We start from the raw sequence: 23,680 nt of genomic DNA, 5'->3' as shown, positions 1-23,680 counted from the left end.
CCAGCGAAAATGTAAGAAAAGCCTTCACAGCACAAAATTGCCAACTATATCTTAAAAAGTCACGATTTACCATGCTAATAAGCTTTTTTTATCAGTGTAAACTGTGCTGTTGTTGGTTTTTGCATAGCTTTTAGGTAACTTTCAAAATATAAAGTTGTGGGGTAGGCTAAATATAAGAAATATATTGAATAAGTAAATAATGAAGTATGTTACTGAGATGTGTTTTTACTCTGGAAAAACTGTGAAATAAACCAGAGGGCACTAAGAAAATACAGATTAAAAACAGATTTTTGGTTGGGAAGTTATCAAACAGTAGTTTATGGGTTTCATAAATTAAATGAAAACTAAATGACTCCAAAATATTGTATACTGACTGAAATAATACATTCCAGTAAAATATAAGGCTCAGACAGAGGCTGCACGTTAGCCTAGCAGTGTATGTTGTTGAATGGTCAATGTGTCTTGTGTTGAGTTTGTGTGTTGAGTTTGTCAATACTGGACAATACTATAGCCTTGACAGAACCTTATCTTAGACAGTTACCTTACGGGTTTACTCATTAACTTTCACACTATACACATAAGGGGGTCATTGCTGGCTGGCATGACGTTGTAAAGTACAAGTTAAGCCTTTTTCGACATTTCCGACTTGAGGGCTAAAATAACAGTTCGGTAATCTCAGCCACGAGCTGGAAAACATCAAGTTGACATAGGCTAGACAATGTAGACTTAACTTACAAACTGATCCGTCAACTGTCAACTAACTGAGACATCACCTGCACGGTGAAAGCTCGTGACTCACGAGATAATATGAAACAAATCTAATGCATTGCTTACTGACAACGTTTATATCAGGCCTACAATGTGCATCTGGGTTAGTGACCCTTGAAAGCTGGCCAACACAGCACGCCTTGCAGGACCTAGTTTGTTAGCCCCCGACTGAAAGCTAGCCAGAGCGTTACCCCTTACAGCTAGCTGGCTGAATAATGTTAGCAGAAACAATGCTCTGAACACTACTCAGAATTAAACATTTTTTGAAGTTGCACGGCAGTTGTTTAATGTATAAACGATAAAGATAGTGTCGTTATTAAAAGTTAATTTTAAGTAAGCATACAGTGCATGGCCTGCACCTGTCAATGACGTTCGTTAGCAGAGGCTAAAACTTTTTCAAGACAGGTGAAAACAATAGACGCTGTCCCTGAGCAAACTAAAGGAAACACTGTGGTGACCCAGGCCTATCAGAAAATTAGAGCTTGCCACGCTGAATGACACCAAACGTTGTAGACTACCTGTATTTGGTGTTCAGGCTGTTCAGAGGATGCCATCTTCTTCAGTGTACAGCTAGCTAGCTAACTACACACAATAGGTAATCATCTACACTGGCCTGACAGTCTAAACTAGTAGATCCTGATCAGCAGTTCACAAACAAGGAAGTGGCACACTCATGTCAACAGTCTAGTTTTTTCAGCTGTGTTGTAGAGTAACATTGGTGCTCAATTAAAACCCTATGCTCTGTTAATTTCAACGTCAACGTTATAATAACATTTACGACTGTACTGGACATTACCCGGTCATAGAGCGTTAGCTTACTCGCTAGCTATGCTGTCTATCTCACTGCATTTCCCATGATTCTAGTGGCAAGCCTGTTTTAACATATCGAGGGAAACTGTACAGGGGCTTACAACAGCATGATACATTAGCTGGATTTTTCTTTCTCTCTTAGTCGTACAGAAAACATAGTTTAAAAGTCAATAACAGCAATGGCAGAAGTTAAACCCTGTAAAGTCTGCAACTTTAGCCGTCAGAAATCCTACGGACTAGTGGTGTCTTCATTAGATCAACTCAAAGTGAAAGGTAAGAGAACGCTGACTCAGTCCGAAGAATGTGATAACGATAATACCAGCCAAGAAAGTTAAAACACGAAAGGTCACACCAAATAAAAAATGGACTAATTGCTTTGTTGTATATTACATCTCACATCACGGCTCTCCGTCTATTCTTTGTTGTATAGTAATATAACGTAAGCCAAATAACTTATCTATCACTTTGGAACTGGCATTTCAGCCAACATCGGTTTAAGTTTGGCCTAGATATTGTAGGGTATCACCATGGGTTTTTGATGCACATCATTTAGCTAGATTGAGGAAAGGACCGGCATTGGCACATGCAATGCCATGTGGAGTGACATTTCGAAACGCAGGGTGATCCATCCTCAGTTCGTGTTCTGGCTTGCTTGGGCGAAGCAAGACCTCAGATTGTTCAGTGCTTTTCATTCCTAGCATGCTGTTCTCCGGGCGTGAGGAAACACATTTTGCCTGAAATATTATTGCAAACCAGTGAAAGTTAACTGAAAGACTAAGGTTGGTGTCAGATGTACTTATGTATAGGCTACATCCACACATAAATGCAATCATCCTATAGCCTATGTAACGAAGGAGAGTAGCATTCCTTTCCAGTGGACTACCTGTTCCATCGTTGACTAATTTCTCATTCCAACCACCAGGAGGTGAAACTTTAGGAATCGCCCCCGAAAAGCCCGTCTCTGTGGTGCTTGAAGATGATGGAACTATTGTGGAAGATGATGCATATTTTCTGTGCTTACCTTCCAACACGAAGTTCATGCTATTGCATGGGAAAGAAGCTTGGGGCCCTACAAATAAAAGTAAGCAGGCTGTTTCAAACTTGATAAGGCCAACACTAAATATTCACTTGATATTTAAGTGTTGCTTGTTTTCTGTTACAGCTTGGATAAATTGATACTTCATTAGTTGGTATATTAGAAAGCAGTATGGTTTTAACACAACAGGTTTCAGCTTTCAAATTGAAAACCCCCTGAGGTACAGTGCATACATTCTCCTTCTCTTCACAGTTGACGGTGGCACTGCTTGGTTAAGCAGAGAATCCGTAGCTCTGGATGGTGATGAAGTGGATATGATGTTCAGTGGAACAGACACCTGGCAGAGTCTGGCTGCACAGCTGAAGCAGGACCTTGCCAGCATCATTCTGTTGTCCGATTCACAGCTCCAGGTACATTTACTGCCCCCGCATACAGCAAAGATTCAGTCCTGATTGTCTCAGGTGCCGTCATGGTGTGTCACATTGCAGCAGAAGGCTAACCTATGACTCATTTCAACTTAAAAAAAATTTAGATTACTTCACTGACTGTTTTTTACTTCCAAGAGTCTGCCCCTTTTCCTGTACATTGGTGCTTCACACTTTATCTTACAGTAACAAAACTGACGTTCTCATTTCGGTCATTGTGTGTCTATATGAAAGCAACACACAGTGTATACATGCATGTATACATACACGTATACATACCGTAGGCAGCAACAGCAACATGCTATTGCTGTAACCGCCGCCTGTGATGTGTTTGTGATCACAGACTCTGATGGATGTACCATGTGCCAACCTGGCCTCAGCCCTGGGCTTTCAGCAGAAGAAGGCCCAGGCCCTGCAGGACACACTACAGACCGTTCTGGACCGGAGAGAGGAGAGCAGGCAGTCCAAGGAGCTGTTGCAGCTTTACCTCAAGACTGTGGAAAGCGAGCGAGAGCAAGAGGCCAGCCAGGAGGCTGGAGGTTGGTTTTTTCTCGTTTTTCTAAAATACAATATCAGTTTCTCTACCAGTACTCTTCCTTTATAAATACATTGCTGACGATGCAGTAGAAGTAGTCTGTGGTTAAGCTACTGTTCCCTGCATGGGTGTGCCAGAAGATTTGGGATGACGCAGAATAATTGGTGGATTATTTTCACTGGACATACTTTTGGGAGCCACTGGGTGGCATCGCTGTGGCAGACCGACAAAAGGAGACTGATAAGTTTGGTGATGTCACTCCAGTGATACAGACAGTTTTTGTAGAGGCAAAGTTAATTTTATTCGTCGTCTTCTGAATTAGGCAGTCACCTTGTAAAATTGTAAACATTTACATCTACTCTGGAACTGGACCTCCATTTTTATCATTTTATCCACCTTGACAGGTGATGTTATGGATGAGACTGATGGGATGGAGGTGGACTCAGGCTCAGGGTTTATGTCCAGGACTCTGATGGTCTTGAAAGGCAAAACGAGCCCAGAAACACGGCTCTCCAACCAAGAACTGCAGGCAAGTAGCACATACATGACACTGCCCTACCAGTTATTAGTCTTCGAGTAATGTAGTAGTGTTATTCTGTAGGCCAGGGGCTCATAAAATGTATTAATTTAAATAAATGTATGAGCTCTTAATTATTAGAATAGACAACAAATGAATATGGCCAAAGCCAATATGCACTATATTGTGATATCCACTGGATGGCGCTGTTGCACTGCAGACCTAAGCATTAACACTCAAAGCAAGATGACGTCTATTGGCTTTTAGGGAATTAAACTGATGTTCAATAACTTGGATGCAGGTAGTGGCAGTTGATTCCTGTCCAAGAGATGCCATGTACTGCTTTTCAAGTCCAGACCAAATTGTAGTAGTTGAGTATGTAACGAGAGTATGTAAACTTCAAACATGTGAGTCATAACCTGATTTGCCTGTGTGATTTGTGGCTGCTGCAGATGGTCGTAAACAAGGGTGCTGCCTCCATGGAGCAGGTGCTGGGCTTGGAGGCAGACAGGACGGCCACCCTGGTGCAGGCCTGCGAGGCTGAGTTGGAGGGTCGCCTCCAGCAAGTTCAAGCTCTCAAGTCTCTCAGCGCTCAGTCCCAACAGGCGAGCGACGCGTTAACAACAGAGGACACAAACCAGTCCCAAGCCAAACGCAGCAAATAGAGTAGGAGAGAGAGGTGGAAGAGGTGCACACAACTCTTAATGATGTCAAGAGGAACCGTGCAGCAAGGATAATTGTGGCTGACCAAATGTGTGTTATCAGGGACAAAGATCTTTGTCTTATTTTATTTTATTTTTTTACTGCAAGGAGTTGTTTGATAAAAATATTTTTACATTACGTTTTGACCTGCCAGGGTTGTTAATAGAATTGTTGTTGGAATATTTTTGATAAAGAGAGAAATTCACCATTTGTCAATTTCATCAGATAAAACCCCAAATCTACCTTTAAAAATATATATAATTAGTCCACCCTTAGAGGATTAGGCAAGAGGAAAATCACTGCTTCCTGAAATGAGTGCAGGTGGGAGGTGTTTCACAGGGCCAATTCCTGTCGTTGACTCATAATATTCCATATTTATCCAGGATTGGAACTCACAATACACCTGCTCTTTTCTGGTGTGAGTCACAGATTTGAGCCCATAAAAGGCAAAGTAATTTCCTGCTGTTGTTCTTATTTCCCTCGTTTGTGACCTCATCAGCTGCCCAACAGTAAGGAACACGTAGAACTGAGTGGTTCTCCCTCACTTACGGCACCAAGATCTTGGTCCTTTCATGTTGCGGCAGTTTGATTCGAAATAAGTTGATGTTTAGTAAATTATAGAAATGCCTATAAGCAACACCAACTTACATGGCATGTAGTCAAAACTTACTGAGGTCTATTACATGGAAATGGAGTTCAGACCCTATCATGTCTATGCAAATGTCAGCAGAGCAATGTTAAGGCTTTCTGAATACTAAGTCATTTGTTACCATTAGTTATGGATTTGTTTTTGTATATGTTGTACTGTTTTAATAAAAATGTATACCCTGGAGTAGGTTTTGTCCGTTAGGCTCAAATTGTTGGCAAAATGTTGTAACTTGTGTTTATGATCACTAGGAATATAGAGACCTAAATATCTGTTAAATCTCAATTAAACTAAAAATTTGCAAAGAATATTCACAATTATTAATTCATTGTAAAATATGAATAGTGAGGAAGCTGATTTTTCTTTATGTGCTACGTCTGAATCTTTACAAAACAGCAGCACTTGAGAGATACAAGTCATGTCTTAAACTAAATAGATTACATGTATTTAAAGATTACATGTATTTCACACACACAGAGAGAGAGAGAGAGACTGGTAGACACTAGTTTACTTCAGACTTTCTCTAATGATGAAAACACTGTGGTAAAGAACATGCTCGTCTTGCGTGGAAAGACACTGCACTGTATTGGGTCTGCCTGATTAAAGATATAGGGCTTCCTCTTGAGGTGTCTGTTGTTCTCAGCACTGTAAAGAGCCCTCATCAGTTCTGATTGGAGTTGGAGTGGCCACTGCTCTACTGATGGGACTGACATGAAAGGATGTTGTGCCAGGTCTGGGGAAGCCACTGCAGATGATGAACACATCCACGCACCACACAACTTTAAAAATGCATTGCATGATTTGGTACATCCAGGAAGCATGGTTCCTCAGTTCATTGGCTCAGTGGCTGAGAGGTTTATGGGTTTTTAAAAGGAAGCCGACCATCAGCCACACAGGAGATTTTACTGACAATGTTCTGGTAATGGTTCTCATAGTGTGCACAGTTCCCGTTGGATTTGATGTCTTCCTCAAAGGAAGACATTAATAGCTTTTTTGCTCAAGGATTGATTTCTGTGTACAGAATATGATATGTCACTCAATATCCTCTTTTCACATTTCATAAACTTTAGGACTGTATTTGACTGGAAAACACTAGATATAACACATCTTCACATGCATCTACACTTACTTATGGTTTAGTGACGTGCAAAAAGATCAGGCTTAGGGGGGGAAATATTGTCTCTGAATGTCACAATAATGTCATACGCTGAGCCGATGAACACACTTGCCAGCATTGTCACTAGACTGTTTCTACCCTTGGGGCAAGCAAGCCAACTGTGAGCAACATTTGTTGCACAAACAAGCAACAAAGGCTTCTGTGTTCCCCCATTTATGCTCTTTGTGCTTTTAGACTCCTCCAAGAACAATAACCACTAAATAGCCTGTCTTTCTCTGCTTAAAGGGAAAACATTATCACTCTGCCTCAAAAAAATTACTGAAGCGTTACTATGCCAATATCTTAATAACAACAAGGCTATTGATGTGATTACTATATGTTTATGAAGACAAGGTGAAAATATTTCCAAGAGTGAGCATGGCATGAGAATTTCTGATGGGACACATGAGAGTCAGGGTTGGAGATCACTGGGAGACTGCAGGTCCAAAATGACAGTGAAGAGGCAATTACACGAGAGAGGAGAAACCTTTAACGGGTGTTTAGATAGAAGGAGACACTGGTGGTGCTGAGATCAGTTCCATTATGCATGAGGGGTAAATGACTGCACATCACGGATCAGGGGTCTAGAGACCACGCGGCGGCTCATTTGACTTTTAAACAACACCTCTGCATCAACACCCCCACCCCCACCCCCGTTCACATCAACGCATTCAAAGAGCAACAAGTGGCTCTTAGTTGTGCTTAAGTTCTTAGCAGGAATGATTGTTTCCTACAGCAGGTTCTGGGAATTAATCCACTTACATGTAAAGCAACCACTGACATGTTCTCATGGAGTACCATAATCCCATGCAGTATATAAACCCTGGTAGCGTAGCACAGGGAATTAGAAAATACTTGTTTCAATGTTTCAATTTTGCTTTCCCTTTTTTAACAGATTACATGCATGAAATATACCACAAAATGTCATATGTTCTTATCCATGGTGTCCTCTATCCAGGAGAGGTAATTGCTAACTTTGGTGTAGGCCCCATAGTAGCCGGCCTGAGCACAACCGTGACCCCATGAGACGATGCCACCCACAAACCAGCTGCTAGTGAGGCTGTCCTGAAAAACAAAAGCTCCTCCACTGTCACCCTGACAGGAATCCCTGCCACCGTCAGGTAGGCCGGCGCATATCATGTTCTCAGTCACAGTTAGTTTCTTATCTTCAAATGCATCATATTTAGCTTTACAAACCCCATGGTCAACCACGGGTAGGTGAGTGTATTGGAGGTATAAGCTGTTGCGAGCTGAGCTTGACACTCCCCACCCAGACACTTTACCCATCTCATCTGTCTTCAGGGTGTATCGCTTATCTCTGCCCGGCAGACAAACGGGCATGACCATGTCATTGATAGGTACCCTCTTCTGCAGCTTGATCAGGGCAATGTCATTGTTGAAGTCCACCCCGTGGTGATAGTCTGGGTGGATAAAGACCTTCTCTGGTAGGCCTTCCACCGCCTCTCGGTCGTTGCGTTTCACCATGCCCATCTTCACGTTTAGACTGGAGACGTCGCCGTAATCCTGTACGACGTGGGCGGCTGTCAGGATCCATTGGTCGCTGAGGAGGGCTGCCCCACCCTGCATACGGCCCCTCATTATGACCAAGACCTGCCAAGGGATCTCTGTCTTCTGTACTGTCTCACCACCAATGATCCTCTCCAGAGGCACATATGTTGGCTTGCCACAGACTGCAAAAGATCATGAAACTTTAAATCAGTATAGGACAACTGATGCAAAGGTGTTGTTATTGTAAAATCTACCTCATTCTCATGCAATTGTAATGCTGGGTGACAAATGAGGGGTTGTATTTGAGGGGTTATAGGGATGTGACTTGTGTGACTTCAGTTTAAAGGCACTGTGTTTAGTTTTTAGTGGCATCAAGTGGTGAGGTTGCTTAAAGGTAATGAAAAGATAATTATGAATACTATATTTCATTTCTACTAATAGATGCCACTAAAAACTACACACTGTACTTATAATGTATATCACGTCAGCGCCCTTTTTTCACACAAGCTTTTTTCACACGAGGAAGCAGAAGAGATAAGTTTAATCACTTACTGGGTACACACTCAGGAGGTTTGTTGCCACCAGATGAGTCTTTCCAGAAACCATCATGGTCACAAGTATAGATTTCTTGGAAACACAGGAGTGCGAAAGTGAGATGCTATTCTTATACCTCAACCGCGTCATCTGAATTGTTTTTCATGCTTCTAGAATGCTTTTAGATGCTCACCGTTCATTCCATTTGTCATCGTATAGAATGGCGCGTTACATGTGTACTTAGCAACAGACATGTAGGTGGTTTGGGTGTATGTGCCAGCTCCATTTAGAATTTCGTTAGGAATTCCACAGTCAATAACTTCAAAAACAAAATGAATACATCTGTTTATTAATTGCACTTTATTATATGTGACCTTACCTGAGACTTAAATTAGCTACAGTCATTATTACATCATATTCTTCATTCTTATAATGGATAATATATATATTGCTGTGTTAATGACTCACGGGTGCAGATGGGCATTTCAGCATTCCAGGTGCCATCTTTTTGGCAACCTGCTTGGTATGATTCCAAATATTCTGTACCCTGAGGAAAACAGGAGTTATTTTATTTGAAGAACAAAAATACAATTAACAGTCTTGATGGTCACATCATAAATTCAATTCAGTTACCAGTTTTAATTCATAACCAGTTTCACAACGGAGGCTGAAAGTATTTGTGAAGATGTACTCAGGCTGCTGGGGGTCAATGCGAGCATGGGCAGGAATCACTGGGTTTGGGCATGACACAGCTGTGTGTGAAATCCAGAAGTAAGATGAAAGTTATTAAATGGTCTACACATGTTCAGCCTCTCTTGGTATATGGTGCAACATGGTAGAAGTGTTCACTCTGTCGTAGATACAATGGAGGAAAATGTTCATTTAAACTTAATTCAGATATCATCAAAAAAACATTGAGCAATGAATCACAGAGAATGTTCTTTTTATTGTTTATCATTTATCTACCCCTGCAACAGTCACAACTCGTCATACCTTTACTGGTGTATTTGATCTTCCAGCCCCTGTTTTTTCCTGAATCGTCTGTCTTGAATATCACATGCACCTCATGATTATTAGTCTCTATCCTACTAGGAGCCGTGGTTCCACAGAATGGGCCATACTCCCGTGAACCTGCTGTGATCTGGACACCCACAGAGCAAGAAACCACACACACACACACACACACACACACACACAAAAACAGAATGAGAAGAGCAAAACAGACCACTCAATGTATGCAAGCAACAGCACAGCCATACATCTCAGGGGAGAGAGCGAGGCGAGGGAGACCAGCAAGCCTCATCAGCGAGCATGAGGTAGAATACATTGTTTATTTATTAGCCTTCAGCTCACTGATTGGTGTGTTTTTACAGAGTGCCCCTGTGTCTATCGTGATGAACCACGCTTTGCTGCTGAAGAGGCTGCTGTAGGTATAGGGGCGACATGAATTACACCTGGAAGTCCTGTCTGATTTATTAGGTCATTCATCTGATTATGCACAGTGAAAGAATGGCCACACACAGTCTGGGAAAACAATCATTATTTTTGAGGCAGGACCCCATAATGAGATGAAAACAGTTTAATTTCAGTTGAGGTTAGTTCAATTAACCCAGACCTTGTTGGCAGCTATCCATAAGCATTACGTACTAATACGGTTTTTATTGTATCAGATGGAGTATGTTGAAGGTCATGACCAGTGATCATGCGTTCCCTTCAGAAGAATACCCCTAGTGAGACCTTGCATCTGCCTTGCTGGACTCAAGCCCACTGCTGCTACTCATAAATAAGGGAATGCTAAGCAGGTGCCTGGTATCCCATCAAAACTAAAAGAAGCCTATGTTCTCCTCTGTGACTATCATATGTTGGACAGCGAAGGAACACTATGGCAGAGGCAAACAAAGACCTGCTTTCACTGAGAACACCACAAGCTCCAGCACAGGGAAGCAAGATAGGGGATGCCGAGGGTGCTCAAGACAGGTCAGTTTGCAAGCCTAAAGCACATTGTTGAACCAAAACGTTCAGTATGAGACTAAGACTGCAATCTGGCACTGAGTTCTCCAAGGGCAAGCTGACATGTAGCCCAGTCTATGACAAATGTTAACCACTGTGGTCACTGTGCAGCTATACTCCATTCATGTAAATTTTTCTTCAATGGCTTTCAGTAGATCTGTCATTTGTAACTTCATTAATATCAACCTAACCTCATATCTTCATATGTCTTTAATGATGAAAAAAATGATGCCCCCAATATCCCCATGATGGCTTAACAGACTGTGGTTTCAACTCCTCAAGCAATTTGGGCTACCATATCATTTATGGCACAATCATTCAAACACACTGGTCATGAGTGCAGCTAGAACTTAGATTTCCATACAGCTAGGATACCGCCCTATGGTGGTCCTCTAGTTATTTTTGAACCGAGGTGTAATTCTTCTACCAGTTGTTCATGAGCTATTTACATTTTTTCATCAAAAATCACACACTCTCCTTAATGTCTGTGAATTTGAATTGATACACTATCTAGGGTAGAGTAATCAATTAAGCTGACAGGTTATATACCCTGTGGTCTTTCTTTCTTTCTTTACGGTCTTGACCATAAACCAACAAAATAGTAATCTATTATCCCACATGCCAATATAGTATTTGTAAAAGTAAAGCATTTTTTCTTGAGCCCCAGGGCCTTGCGTGCACGAATAATGTTTCATAGATATAAAACAGCACTAACAGTGTGCTATTACGATAATTTAGAGTAAATAACACTGTTCGAAAATTCACTTACAGGAAGACTACATGTAAAGATTTCATGGTTGTGCACAACATAATTGAGACCTGTAAAATGAAAATAGTTTTTTTTCTGGGTCCATTTCGCAGAGTGAAAACATACTCTCTGAGTAAGAGACAAGATTACAGCCTGAACAGCAAAGTAGAGAGGCTTTCAACATGATAAAACCTGCACAACGTCTATCACATGCCAAGACCTACCATGGGTGGAGTCACTCACTGATGACACTCACTCACTGATGACACTCACTCACTGAGTAATAACACAAGGAAGTCCTTATTTGGTAGTACCCTCTAACGTCAGAAATGGCCCTGTTTCCCCGAGTCTGACAGTGATTTTCTAGCTACAGTTATTTTGACAGCTGCCAGTATCCATGAGATTCCCTGTCAACAATGCATTGCACAAACCTTTAGGATGTCATATGGACACGGGACCTCTGGGTGCATCTCCACATCAAAAGGTTCCTGGAATTCCAGGGTCAGGTTGAAGCCCTCGAGCAGGAGTATGGTGTAGTCACAGTGGCTGAGCTTGGGGTAGAAGCTTGGAAAGTCTGGGCTGGTGAACTCCCCTGACGTCTGTGTCAGCAACTGGCCAGCACACTGAACTGCAGAAGTCACACAAACACACATGCACACACAAACCCACAATTAGACTAACTCCCCCTGAGACAAGTCATTAATGTAATTCCAGACAAATAGACACATCAATTTAAGTCCTATCTGCTTCTCAGATACATCACCATGAGGAGCAAACCATGAGTACATTTTATTGGAATTTATGCCTAAATGATGAACATACAAGAAGTTCACAAATGGATGGATCCATCTGAAGAGGGCAGAGTTCTGGTAATTCATATAATTAAGGACATTTAAACAGGGGTCGTCATCTCTATCTATTCATCTCCCGATATGACGTGACGCCACTTTTTTCCTCAACAAGCAAAGAATAACAATTACCAGGAACGTCCGGGATGGTAATTGTGATTAATTACCCTGCCTCGGCGCACCATTACAGCTGCAAACAGGTATCAATTTTCTGCTGCACTGCGGAGCACGACTCCCTCAGGCAGCCGCGATAATTAACCCAAAGTCTTGCTGACTGACAGAGATCAACTGCTTTATTCGGCGGCCCGCCTGTCTGCAGTCTGCTAACCAGGACTCCCGCTATTGTGCGACCAGCGTCTGCCTCTTCCAGATGCAGGCCGGGATACCAGTGCTCTATTCACAACTACTTCAGCGCTTTTGAGATAGAGACGCGATGAAAAAGAGATCATTAGATTTTCTTTCCAAGTCAAACACGGTAAGCATGCCTTCCTCAAAAGTCCATTGAAGCCGACACCGTCAGTTTCTGCACTTGCTTATTACGCTATATTCTTTTTGAACACACTGTCAGCTGATGGAAACCTATAATTTACCCAGTGCTGCTATTTCCCCAAGAGCGGACGTTCTGCATTTCGTACACAACTCTTAACATCTCAATCAGCTGTGGAGGAGCGGAGAGAACCTCAGAACATAGTTGGTACGAGAGCAAAAGGAAATTATTGAGCGCAGTTGTGCGACCAGAAGCATAAGATGAATGTACTATTATTTATGAAAAGCACTGACGTTGTTCGTTGAGTCTACCATGAGGGTGCAACAAAAACAAACTCAAGCACATGGGTTTTTGTCTATTTAAATGGAGTAAAGTTCAGAGTACAAAGTTAATCAGACACTGACCTTCAACTTCAGGCAGATCCACAGTCTACTTTATTGGTCAACATGTAACATTTCTCAACATGTAAGGCTACATATTCCTCATTCCCAAACACCAGTGCTACTCATGAGGAGAGAATAAAACACTGCTTAATTAAACCAAACAATCATTTATTTTTGTACATTATTGTATTACATATTAATAATCACAGGTACAATAATTCAACATTCAAAGGAACATACCAAAAGTATCCCATCTAATCAATAGTCAGTTTATCCATATTGCATGATCAAACTCTAACCTTTCTGTGCGGCATGTTAGAAGTGAAATTATTTAGAGGCTGTCTGCTCTGTTTTCCTCTGTGTATTACCCTTACCATTGCAGGTTTTCTGGTTTGGATGGAGTTGGTATCCCATTCTGCAAGAGCAGAAATAGCCACCAACATAATTGTGACAATAATGATCACACACTGGCTCTCCATCCACTGTGCTCAAGCACTCATTGATATCTGCCAAAAAACACCAGAGATGTCACTTAACACCAAAACAGGGTAAAGCACCGCTCATGTACATTAGTGCACAGGGGGTATTTGGTATGGAAATATCAGTGGTGCCAAATATAGATTAATGCTGGGAGATAGGTTGGCTTTTATTTGCCCATTCTCTTACATCTTGGCAGAAATACCTTCAGTGGTGTAAATAGCCTGGAAGCCAGGGAATTCTGCCTCGTTGGAGAAGTCGGATCTAAAAACAACTGACATGGTGTTCTTTGCTGAGTACAGTGCCGTGTTCTTGGGGGCGTCGTCGTAATCTTTCTCCTCCTCGCCGCAAAAGCGGACAGCCTCACTGCCCTCTGAAAAGATCTTATTTTAACAAGGAAAGACATTACTGGTTTTTGCGAGATATGTCATCGTAAAGCAGGAATCTCTACCCTCCTATCAATTACAACTTAGAGCCATAGAGTACCTGAACATAGTCATATTCACACAGGTAGGAGGGTTCCAGGCTGAAGGTGGAAAAGTAAAGCTTGATCCTGTGGCCCTCTGGAGCAGTTATGTTCCAGACAGTGAGATCCTTGTTGGGGTAGGCGTCAGGAAAGTTGGGGGAGGTGAAGGTACCATACAGGCCCGTTAGATCCACACTCAGGCCCAGGGGAAGCAGGCTGAGTACAGTCAGAACAACACTGCAACAGAGAGAATCGGACATGGAGATAAATACTCACCATACAGAAAAATACCCGCCATGGAGTATGCCGTTTATACCAAGAGCTAGTGACTGCCCCGGATGAAAAGTGTCCTGGTCACAACAAAACTCCTTAGAGGTATACCTATACATGATTGTTTCAGCGGAGAATCAGGTAAATGCAATGCAGCTTTCTGCTGGGAAGTTTAGGACTGGCCACATTTGATCAATATTGCACTTTGGGTCAGTGAACCACTGAGCAAGCAGTTACAGGAAAGCCCCCATTTGGTCAACATATCAACAAATTGAATTACAGCCTGAAAGGTTTGTGTGTTGCTTAAAAATATATATATATATATTCTACTACTCTTCATGAATTTCACATTATAATAGTAATGTATATGAATTAGAACTGACAGTTGGATGAGTAACTAATTTATTAATTTTGGTCTCTTTCTGGGAACTAACCCCTCAGGCTAATCTAGGTATTGTGTACTATAAGATACTATATATATACTTATGAATTATAATATACTATTAATGTGTGTTATGTTCAATGACGATAGGGGTTTAATCTATTTTTTTTAAATGAACATACTTTTGTAAATATTTCATAGAGTCTGAGTCTTAATCCCTCTATTCATGCTTGTCCTTTTATGTTCTGCCTTTGTTCTTCCAATATGACATTCTGTGGTTTCCATAGACAAAGCTTCTGGTTTCTCCTCAAAAGTAGAACAGAGAAGTAAGTAGTAGCTTGTTAGGTGGAAAAAGGCATTTCGGTAAATGTGTGAATCATTCACAAATTACATCTGAATTGCAAAACTGTTTGCGTACAAAAGAGCTGAATACTACTGAGACAACTTTGTGAGACACACACACACACATCTGATTTGAAACTGCCTCCTGAATCGGTTAATTGTTTCTGACGGTGAGACTGTAATCACTGAGAGGTGTGATGTCAATGTGCAAATGTGAGGAGTGAATGCGGAGCCCTGGATGCATTTGCACCCTTAAAAAGAAATGACGCTTTTTTTTTTACTTGAGAGTTTGGGGGGCACATGGGGTTGTTTTCGGCAACCCAGTTAGCTGGTGGGGAGAGGAAGAGTTAGGAGCGGATGGAGCACCTCCGACAGGCAATCAGGACAGGTATTTGGGATGAATGGACCCCAGATTGCATCACTGGAAAACAAAAGGGGGTGAGCTGAAAGCCCTGCACCAAATGATGTAGCAATTATGTTTAGAGCAGAGTTCATTCTGAACGCCTTTTGTATGGCCTACGCACATTCATTTACACCTTGTGATGCGAGATGAAATGGAATTTCAGCTGTCGTTTGAAAGAGGTGGCTTTTAGAGAGAGTGAATTAAGCCATAAATGTGCCACAAGCAAGCTTTTAATAAGCATCCCCATTTCCGCTACACCACACTGGTAATGGCTGAGATTCACAGGGAATTATAATAATTATCTGCAAAAACGACAATGGTAATTTTCTGTCACAAATGCCCTAGGCGCATGGGCCCGTCTCACACACTGGAGTGACCTCCACTCAACTCCTGCCTGGTGGAAGGGTCACGGGTTGCAGTGGCTCCGTTGGAGTGTGTTCTTAGGAGAATGCGATGTCTCGATGATTACTTTAATGAGGTTTTTCAGGCAGCCTCCGTTTGGGAGCATTTAGCGTGCTGTGGCAGTCGTATCACATCCAGGAAAGAGAGTAATCAAGGATCACCACCAGGAAGGTAATTTTAAGTGACCGTCGATTGCCCCATTTGGCAGTTTGGGGAACACAGCAATTAGATGCATGCAAAGCTCAAAGAAACCATTACTGGTTTCAATTGGCCTCTGGTTTCGTTTGCTGCCCTGTGCAATTCAGCAGGTAATAATTTTATATAGTGTATCTTTACACAACTTCATTGGCATGTGTTCACACACAGACTCAAAGGGTGAAGCAGAGGCAGTCTAAAACTTTCTCTCAGGTTAATGAAGCAAACATTTTCAAGTGTTGAAACAGGAAGTCAATTTGGTTAAATAAACATTAGAGCCTAATGATTCTTCAGGGATAGCCCACATGCATATGCATCTATGTAAATGAACACGTTCCTGCTGTCATTTGTCTCTGTGACGTGACACCGCCATCATCTCTGTTTGCCTGCTCTCATTCACAGCTTTCACTACACATAGTCATTTTGTGACCTAGGCTTCATCAGAGAAGTCCAAATGCTAATTCTCTCCAATAAAACATGAGACGAGGACCTCACAGTGATAATCTCATTTCAGGAGGAAACAGGGAGACAAAAAGATAAGGAAGGTTCCCCTGTCAGAAAATGCATATCTGTCTATTTCGATCTTAATCAGCCAAGACGAGGGGGATTAAGAATAACATGTCAATGCTGCCCAGTGTTGACTATGACAAAGGTGCCTTACTTTGACGTCGTTGTATCGAGGTAATGGGTTATAAAAGAATGTCCTGTGAAATTCTCAGCCCTGTCAGTACTCATACTGACAGATATGATGTTCCCGCGGATGTTAAAGCCAAGCGAATAGACATCCTGAGACAAGAAGTGCTAATGATCAAATTCAAGGAGACAATAAGGGAAAGGAACAATTTACCTGGGTTTTATTTATGCGTCACAAGCACTCCAAATATGCATCAGAAACAAAAATCAAAAGGGACGGTACCTTGAGAGCAGTGGAGAGCCCTTCAATGACTCTAATGGTTCTAATTGTAAAAACATGACTCACGGCTTGATTAGACCAGTCTCCCACCTGATTGGGATCCTGAGATATCTGACAAAAAATGAAAAGCTTAGCGGTGTACTCATAACAGGATCCAAGTATGAATATAATTTTTTTTCAAATACTGGACATTGAATATTGTATTGGCTCTGTTACCTGTGTCTGATGAAGGACCTCAGTATGCTTGTTGTTATGGATGTGGAGAGGGAAAGGCAACCACATTGTTTTAAAGACCAGTGTTGGTACAAGATGTTCCATTGAGACCTGTCCAACACCGGGTACGCACACACATGACCACACACACGACACACATACCTACATGAGCACACACACATTCATGGAAGGACACACGCACACACACAAACCTGCACATGCACACACACACCCACACACGTAGACTCACACACATTCTGGAATCAGGGACTATGAGTCAACCATATAGCCTCCACTGCCTTTTGAGCTATTTTATACTGATTGCTGTCTGGGCTAAAAGATAATGAAGAGCCTCCACTAAAAGAAGCCAGCAAGTCATTAGCCAGACTGTACACCGCTTTGGAACAAATAAAGTCCAGAAATGCATGGACAATGGGGTTTTGATGTCAAGTGGAAGCTCCCAGAGAGGATCACTAACACAGAGGAAAAGGATGTGAACAGGGCAGAACGAATGGCAAAGACACTTGTGACACTGGCGACAGATGCAGCCATGCAGAAAACTAGATGTTGCTCCCACGCCAACCTTATATATTCTACACCCTCTTACAGTTGATCTCTCAGAGGTACAAAGCATTATAAAAACTGTCATGCCGTCAGTGGTGGAAGAGGTATTCAGATCCTTTGCTTAAGTTAAATAAATAGCAAAATTAGCTGTTAGACATTCATACTGCTTTTTGTAAGACGTCAGAAGCCAAAAGGGTTTGAAACCATTGGTTTAATCTTTAACAATGTGTTAAAGTAAGTGAAACAGACTAAAAACTGGTATTCAAAAACAACATTATTGTCAGTAGTATTATAACCAGTTATCCCCCAAGGCAAAACACACTTACCCCAACACTCTATGAACACCTAATGGGAAAAGCTTGGATGTTTTGTTGGCCCACAGACTTTTACTTAATGGAACATCACCTTTTTCTCACAGTCGATCACGATACATTGTGTGACACCTCAGGACCAGATAGCAGTGGCCTGTCCTGACAAACAGAATCAATAGAATGACCTCAGGATTCACAGTGTTCACGGTAGACCAATTCTTTAGTTCCATTGTGTCCAACACAAAGTCAGATGACATCACTACTAATACAAAACATCTGACCCTAATTGCAGGACCTGTGGACTTGTCACTGAGCTAAAAGCCAAGGCCAAAGGTCCAGAGTCAATTTAAAGGAACTATCCTTAAACAGAATTGCTTCGGTGATAATAATAATAATAATAAAAAAATGTACTGCATTAAAAAAACCTCACCTGTCATTCTGTAGATAATAATATCTGGTGGCCATACCCAATCAATTTCTATAGGCATGACGGTATACACAAATCTATCAAGTTTAGCCTAATGTTGCTGTTTGGCTCTAATTAAAAGGGCCCCATACAGCATGACTGAATGTGTTAACAATGTCCAACTGTGACTCATTCTAAGAAAACAGCAAACACATGCATACTTTCAGTGTTAATTTTCAGGAAGTCACTGGGGATGGCACATCATTTAGGATGTCTATTCAAGGCTGCTGTGTTGAGGAGTGACGATAGTGACAAGTGTGGAAATATGAGTGATGGTCCCTCTTGTAGGCCTATGGCACGTAACGTGGGCGCATCTGGGGGTAATTGTGAGCCGCGTGAGATGATTACACCTGACAGCGACCACGGCAAGAAGATGAAAACCAGGGCGATGGAGAACTCGGTCCAGGTGGAAAGCCGCATTCCGCTCCGGTTAGACCCCAAAAAACAAACGATAGCCTTATTACGGTTGATAAATTGATGCCAAATCCCGTGCATTGAAGTTCACCTCTGACGTCAGCTGGCCATTACTCTTTCAATTTAGCCCTTGATGCCTCTTTTCACAGATTAAAGTCCCCATGTGGCCCTTTCCACGTAACCACGGCTCTCTGACAATTCAGACAATTCGGTGCCATGACACAGAGCGCGACACTCATCCGTGATTGGGAGTGAGGAGGCAATGATGAGAGATGGTGCACAGGTGCCGCACTCACAGATGCTGTCTCTACATTAACATTCGTTCCATCAGCGATACAAAGAAAGATTATTGTGTAACGCCAGCACAGATTACATACAACAGGATGCTGGAGCCCACCTCCATCCTGCTGTGAGAATTACTTTCTAGGGGTTGGTTCGTGCAAACAAGCTCACAAAAGCACTCTTCCTCCAGCCCGGGTTTTGAATGCTCTTTGAGCAAATTCAATTTTGAGCTCTCACCGACGTAAAACAATAATTAAGAGAATTGAGGTAAATTAATTGCCAGGATGTTGTCTATTGGTCTTTTTTCAAAGTTTAATCATCAAATGCCTGTTTGAATGCGAACAAAAACAATGAAAGAAAACACAGTACCTCATTAAGAATAAATGTGCCTTCAACATGATAAGATCTTGGGTTGGACCACTAAACACTAAACGCTAAATTGTGGAGTGCACCATCTGCTAACCATTATTTAAAATGTGAAACAAACAGGATATGCGTTACGGTGTATTATACATTATGGTGTATAAAAACATAATTTATGATGAGGCAATTAGGTCACCATGACTAGATATAACTGTTTTGAGAAATGTTGGCATTTTCACTATGTACTATAAAGAATATATCTCCATACTAAAAAGTCACAGGTGCATATAACAAACCTTTCATTGAAGACATATTAAAATATAGCCTGTAACCTTAATATTAAATGTATGAAATTTACCAACAAGAGAAATTCTTATCATGGTCCATTGGAAATTCTTACAATATGGTGTTAACTGAGTTTGAATGAAAATTCTATTCTAACACTGTAGATAGTTGTAGATTCTTGGCAATAGAAATGACTGTGTGAAGAATGATAACATGGCTTTTTGTAGTGTGGCAAGGTATCTTCATATTCTCTACCATGGCAACAACCTCATTATTTGTCTCAGTCTCCTTTAAACCTGGCTTAATGTTATTCTTTTCAGTACACAAGACGAGGGCTCTGATTGAAACATTTGTAAGACACTTACAGGTCAGTACCACACACTTTAACAAGATAGTCAATATTGTCTGTGTTGGCTTCTTCTCATCGGAGTCCATTTCCTCTAATTGCAGCAGAGAGATGACAAGACCAGGAGAGCCCCTCAGATTCACCCTCACAGGTAATCAGCCGGGTAATGCCACCACACACACTCGGCTTGTTAGCCAGTCCTCAAATGGGTCTGTGGAGGAATTGTGCTGCAGAAAAGCATTAGTCAAGCAACTGTTATTGTCTTAAATCTAATGAAAGAATAGTAAAAAAAAAAAAGTCTATTTGTTGAGTGCTTTTTTCAGTAAACATATTTGTCATCTCACAGTGCAGTAATTGTTACATTCTAGTAATGGAGAATTAAGGGCTACTACTGCTGTGTAATAAATCCGTGGCAGTCAAAAATTGTGGATATTTAATAATGACATTACTAAACATCAACCAAGGATGAGCAAGTCACACAGAGAGAAATTGTCATTGTGTCAGCTACTCTGAGAATGGTGATGGGCATGTTGATAGTGTGTTTAACATGTGTCAGTAAATTACAATAATTTCTACATGGCAATTAGGGATCAATCAATAATCCCACACAGCACATCCCCATAACATGGGCAGACAGAGAATATAATTGTGTGTCCATGTGTTGACAAGAACATTGAGCAGGCAAAAGTTTAATTTAGTGAAATTGTGGAAAATGGCAAGAGTTAAAAAACTGACAAGTTCATGCATTTGAGGTTCAGTTCAGTGGCAAATAGGAAGTCAGGGCCCCTTGTCCCCTCATTACTCTGTCTCTTACAAATCCTGTCCCTTCCCCCTAAAGAGGCACCCACTGAAATGGGGCAGGGTCTCTATGGTTACGGGCATGCACCATCCCTTCCTGAAGCCCGTAACATCTTATTTCCTCAGTCATAGTGGCTTTGAAAGACGAGGGAGGGATAATGATATGCTTTTAGACAGCGCTTACTAGCCAAACAATCACAGCACCACGCACCAGCTCTCATTAGTTCCTGCAGAAAACTAAAAATGTATTACTCTAGTGGCCGTAAGCTGCACAGCTTAATGTATCATTCCAAATGACTAGTTGAGTGGGAAGAGGAAACTGTAAAGTCTGGCCTGGTTTACACATAGGGTGACCAGGTGTCCCGCTTTGCGTTGGACTCCACAGCATTTTGACCCTTTCTCCCGCAACCTGCATATTGAGATAATGTCCTGCATTTTTATTGGTCATTTGGTTTTTAATTGTCAGAAATAAAAACACATGGATACGTTCTTTTACCTGCCCAGCACATGACCCGCTAATGCTGTTGCGGTATAGTTTCCAGCTCTCCCGCTATCTGACCATGCTATTCATCCAAAAGAGATTTTGGTTTAATATAAAGATTTGCATTGAAATGGTTTTAGTTTATTTTGTGCCTTATTTATGTTGTAGTTGGATTTGGTCAGGAGTATAACTTATGATGCCTGCCGCTTTGCTTCGTGACAGCTGCCTTTAATAGGGCCTGACATGTTATGTTGCAAAATGACTGTGCCTTTGGGATGAAAGAACAGCACTGTGCTCATCACATCTTCCATACAGCAAAAGCTACAGCCTGTATTTTTTAGGGCCTAATCGGTGTGCTGTGGATTTGACTAGAGGACAAAGTGTGGGTGTTTACGAGCTGAAAGGCAGAGTACAAATGTTTCTTATTCCATCAGATAGACATCATATAAAAGTGTTAGGTTATTTTGTTTAGTTGTTTCACCTTACGAGATCCGTTGTCATCTCTTGTCAAATCTGACAGGTTTTCTAGGACAGCACAGCACAGCACGATACACACTGTATAAGCTATGGCGGACATTGGTTTTGAGCAATGTGTGTCAAGCTTGACTTACTCCCACACATTGTAGTTCAACACAACATGAGTCACATGTTCTCCCACACACTCCATGTTCTGCCCCTCTTTTCCCCATAAGACCACAGACTGACTGGGGCGGCCTCGTCAAGAGACAAAGCTATGGTGGGCTAGGCTGGAAGGTGTGGGTGAGAGCCTGGTGAGGGAGTCCCCACCACCCCCTTCCTACCCTGCTGTGTGATGGAGGGTAATGACCTCTTTGTGAAATGACTCAAATAAATCAAATGAATCTAAAATGGAAATTCTATCACTAGTGGCACTGTTGATCTTTTTTCTCGTTCTTTTATTTATTACATGACATTTCATTTCTTGTTTTTGTTTAAGAGGAAGGGTGGGGGTGGGGGTGGGGGTGAAATGTCTGAAGCTACTCACCCATGATGTGTTTGTGTGTTTGTTTGCCCCAGACAACCCATCTAAAATGTCACAACTAAAGAAATGTACTATGACTGACATTGATGAATGGCCTTGCCTATGGCTATCGGCATCTGTGGCTAGTCTGAAAATTCGGAACTAATGAAGTGCAACTTTGCTTGGGTGCACAGGGAGTTTGTGTTCTCACTGTTTCAACAACATCACTGAGATCTTTTACTTAAGAAACGGAGACTCCAGCAGTGAAGTCAGTGATGACAGAGCCATAAGTCAAAAATGTGCCCAAAGACAAGTGAAACAGAGAACATTTGCGTAAATAAACAGCAAAGCCCTGCCATTCAATAATGTTTTAATGTTACTCAATCTAGTTCTTTATTAAGTGAAATTCATGGCTTGAGGGAATTTCATTTCACCTCTCCTAAATGTCACGACACTCCCTTCTTCGATTACTCCTTGTATATTTTCTGATGAAATCATTACCTTGTAATAACATTGTTATTTTTGTTTCAGGTCTGCATGCACACACATAGCCCAGAGAATGTGTGAGAGAGGGACCGGCAGAGAGAGAGAGAGAGAGAGAGAGAGAGAGAGAGAGAGAGAGAGAGAGAGAGAGAGAGAGAGAGAGAGATTACGTATGAATAAGCTGTCCATGGCCATGCCCTCCCTTTTCACACATCCTCATCAAGGAGAGGTTTCAGAAAGTGAAGTGTGATCATTCCCATTACCAAGGGCTACTCTAAGACAGATTGACATTTGCCTTTTATGTGCATTAGGGACCACAAGGTAAATCCTGTCACACTAAGCTCACATGGCTGAAAGAAGGTGACACACCTGTGAAACGGCCAAGATCACACACGTTAATTGCAGGTAGGGTTACAAAGAGCAGCAAAATCATGTGAAATCAGTCAGAAAATGTATAGTAAATTGCTGGTCAGTGTTGCCCTCTAGTCCCAAACCTGTGTTCAATTTTTAAGTGTTTAAATCAGCAAACCAATATTGTACCCGTAATTATTAGCAATCAACTAAGGCCAATACTGAGTAGTGCTGTTTTTTTTTCAGATGAGGTTTTTATCAATACATGTACGTCTCCTGATCAAATATCTACTTTCAGCTGTAGCTGCACCGTGACGACAGACTGAATCTGTGTTCTTTGGCTCAGGGCTGCTATCATTGTCATCATACACCAGTCATTT

General features: G+C 41.6%; 3 protein-coding genes and 1 long non-coding RNA gene across 7 annotated transcripts in view; 2 read left to right on the top strand and 2 right to left on the bottom strand.

Annotated features, from left to right (window-relative positions):
- pex14 (peroxisomal biogenesis factor 14) overlaps positions 1–1,376 on the bottom strand; it is a 56,452-nt gene extending 55,076 nt beyond the window's left edge. For both annotated transcript variants that reach the window (XM_012826195.3, XM_031566304.2), the window contains exon 1: positions 1,287–1,376. In XM_012826195.3, coding sequence (XP_012681649.2) covers positions 1,287–1,322 — 36 coding nt within the window. In that variant the 5' untranslated portion in view covers positions 1,323–1,376. The remainder of the gene's footprint in view (positions 1–1,286) is intronic.
- A 309-nt stretch (positions 1,377–1,685) lies between these two features.
- dffa (DNA fragmentation factor, alpha polypeptide) lies at positions 1,686–5,625 on the top strand. Its single transcript, XM_012826071.3, has 6 exons — positions 1,686–1,851; positions 2,501–2,659; positions 2,867–3,024; positions 3,383–3,578; positions 3,979–4,103; positions 4,544–5,625. The coding sequence occupies exons 1-6, from the start codon at positions 1,758–1,760 to the stop codon at positions 4,754–4,756; spliced, it is 945 nt and encodes a 314-aa protein (XP_012681525.2). The 5' UTR covers positions 1,686–1,757; the 3' UTR covers positions 4,757–5,625.
- A 1,295-nt stretch (positions 5,626–6,920) lies between these two features.
- masp2 (MBL associated serine protease 2) lies at positions 6,921–14,543 on the bottom strand. 3 transcript variants are annotated; one of them, XM_012826070.3, is made up of 11 exons: positions 14,439–14,543; positions 14,078–14,294; positions 13,797–13,974; positions 13,489–13,620; positions 11,828–12,024; positions 9,632–9,779; positions 9,272–9,390; positions 9,107–9,185; positions 8,832–8,957; positions 8,657–8,731; positions 6,921–8,286 (listed from the first exon to the last, which is right to left on the bottom strand). In XM_012826070.3, the coding sequence occupies exons 1-11, from the start codon at positions 14,444–14,446 to the stop codon at positions 7,520–7,522; spliced, it is 2,046 nt and encodes a 681-aa protein (XP_012681524.1). In that variant the 5' UTR covers positions 14,447–14,543; the 3' UTR covers positions 6,921–7,519. The 3 variants fall into 3 exon arrangements, with proteins under 3 accessions (XP_012681524.1, XP_042563574.1, XP_031422163.1); XM_042707640.1 differs by having other exon boundaries at positions 14,078–14,185; positions 14,334–14,454; XM_031566303.2 differs by lacking the exon at positions 14,439–14,543 and having other exon boundaries at positions 13,781–13,974; positions 14,078–14,228.
- On the top strand, positions 12,105–22,406 carry LOC122132865. Its single transcript, XR_006152379.1, has 4 exons — positions 12,105–12,719; positions 20,183–20,229; positions 20,313–20,359; positions 22,180–22,406. It is a non-coding gene; the product is annotated as an uncharacterized LOC122132865 (long non-coding RNA).
- Positions 22,407–23,680: the final 1,274 nt, after the last annotated feature.

The sequence above is a fragment of the Clupea harengus genome, chromosome 4, assembly GCF_900700415.2.
Source record: "Clupea harengus chromosome 4, Ch_v2.0.2, whole genome shotgun sequence".
Classification (NCBI taxonomy): Eukaryota; Metazoa; Chordata; class Actinopteri; order Clupeiformes; family Clupeidae; genus Clupea; species Clupea harengus.
Note: the sequence above shows the minus strand (reverse complement) of the source record. Positions and strands in the feature narration are given on the sequence as shown.

Coding starts and splice junctions, on each gene's coding strand:
- masp2 (XM_012826070.3), bottom strand. Junction 9,780..11,827: donor GTCCATATGACATCCTAAAG/GTTTGTGCAATG, acceptor GTGGGTGTCCAG/ATCACAGCAGGTTCACGGGA. Junction 8,732..8,831: donor GATGACAAATGGAATGAACG/GTGAGCATCTAA, acceptor TGTGTTTCCAAG/AAATCTATACTTGTGACCAT.
- dffa (XM_012826071.3), top strand. CDS start 1,758: ATGGCAGAAGTTAAACCCTGTAAAGTCTGCAACTTTAGCCGTCAGAAA. Junction 2,660..2,866: donor TTGGGGCCCTACAAATAAAA/GTAAGCAGGCTG, acceptor TTCTCTTCACAG/TTGACGGTGGCACTGCTTGG. Junction 4,104..4,543: donor TCTCCAACCAAGAACTGCAG/GCAAGTAGCACA, acceptor TGGCTGCTGCAG/ATGGTCGTAAACAAGGGTGC.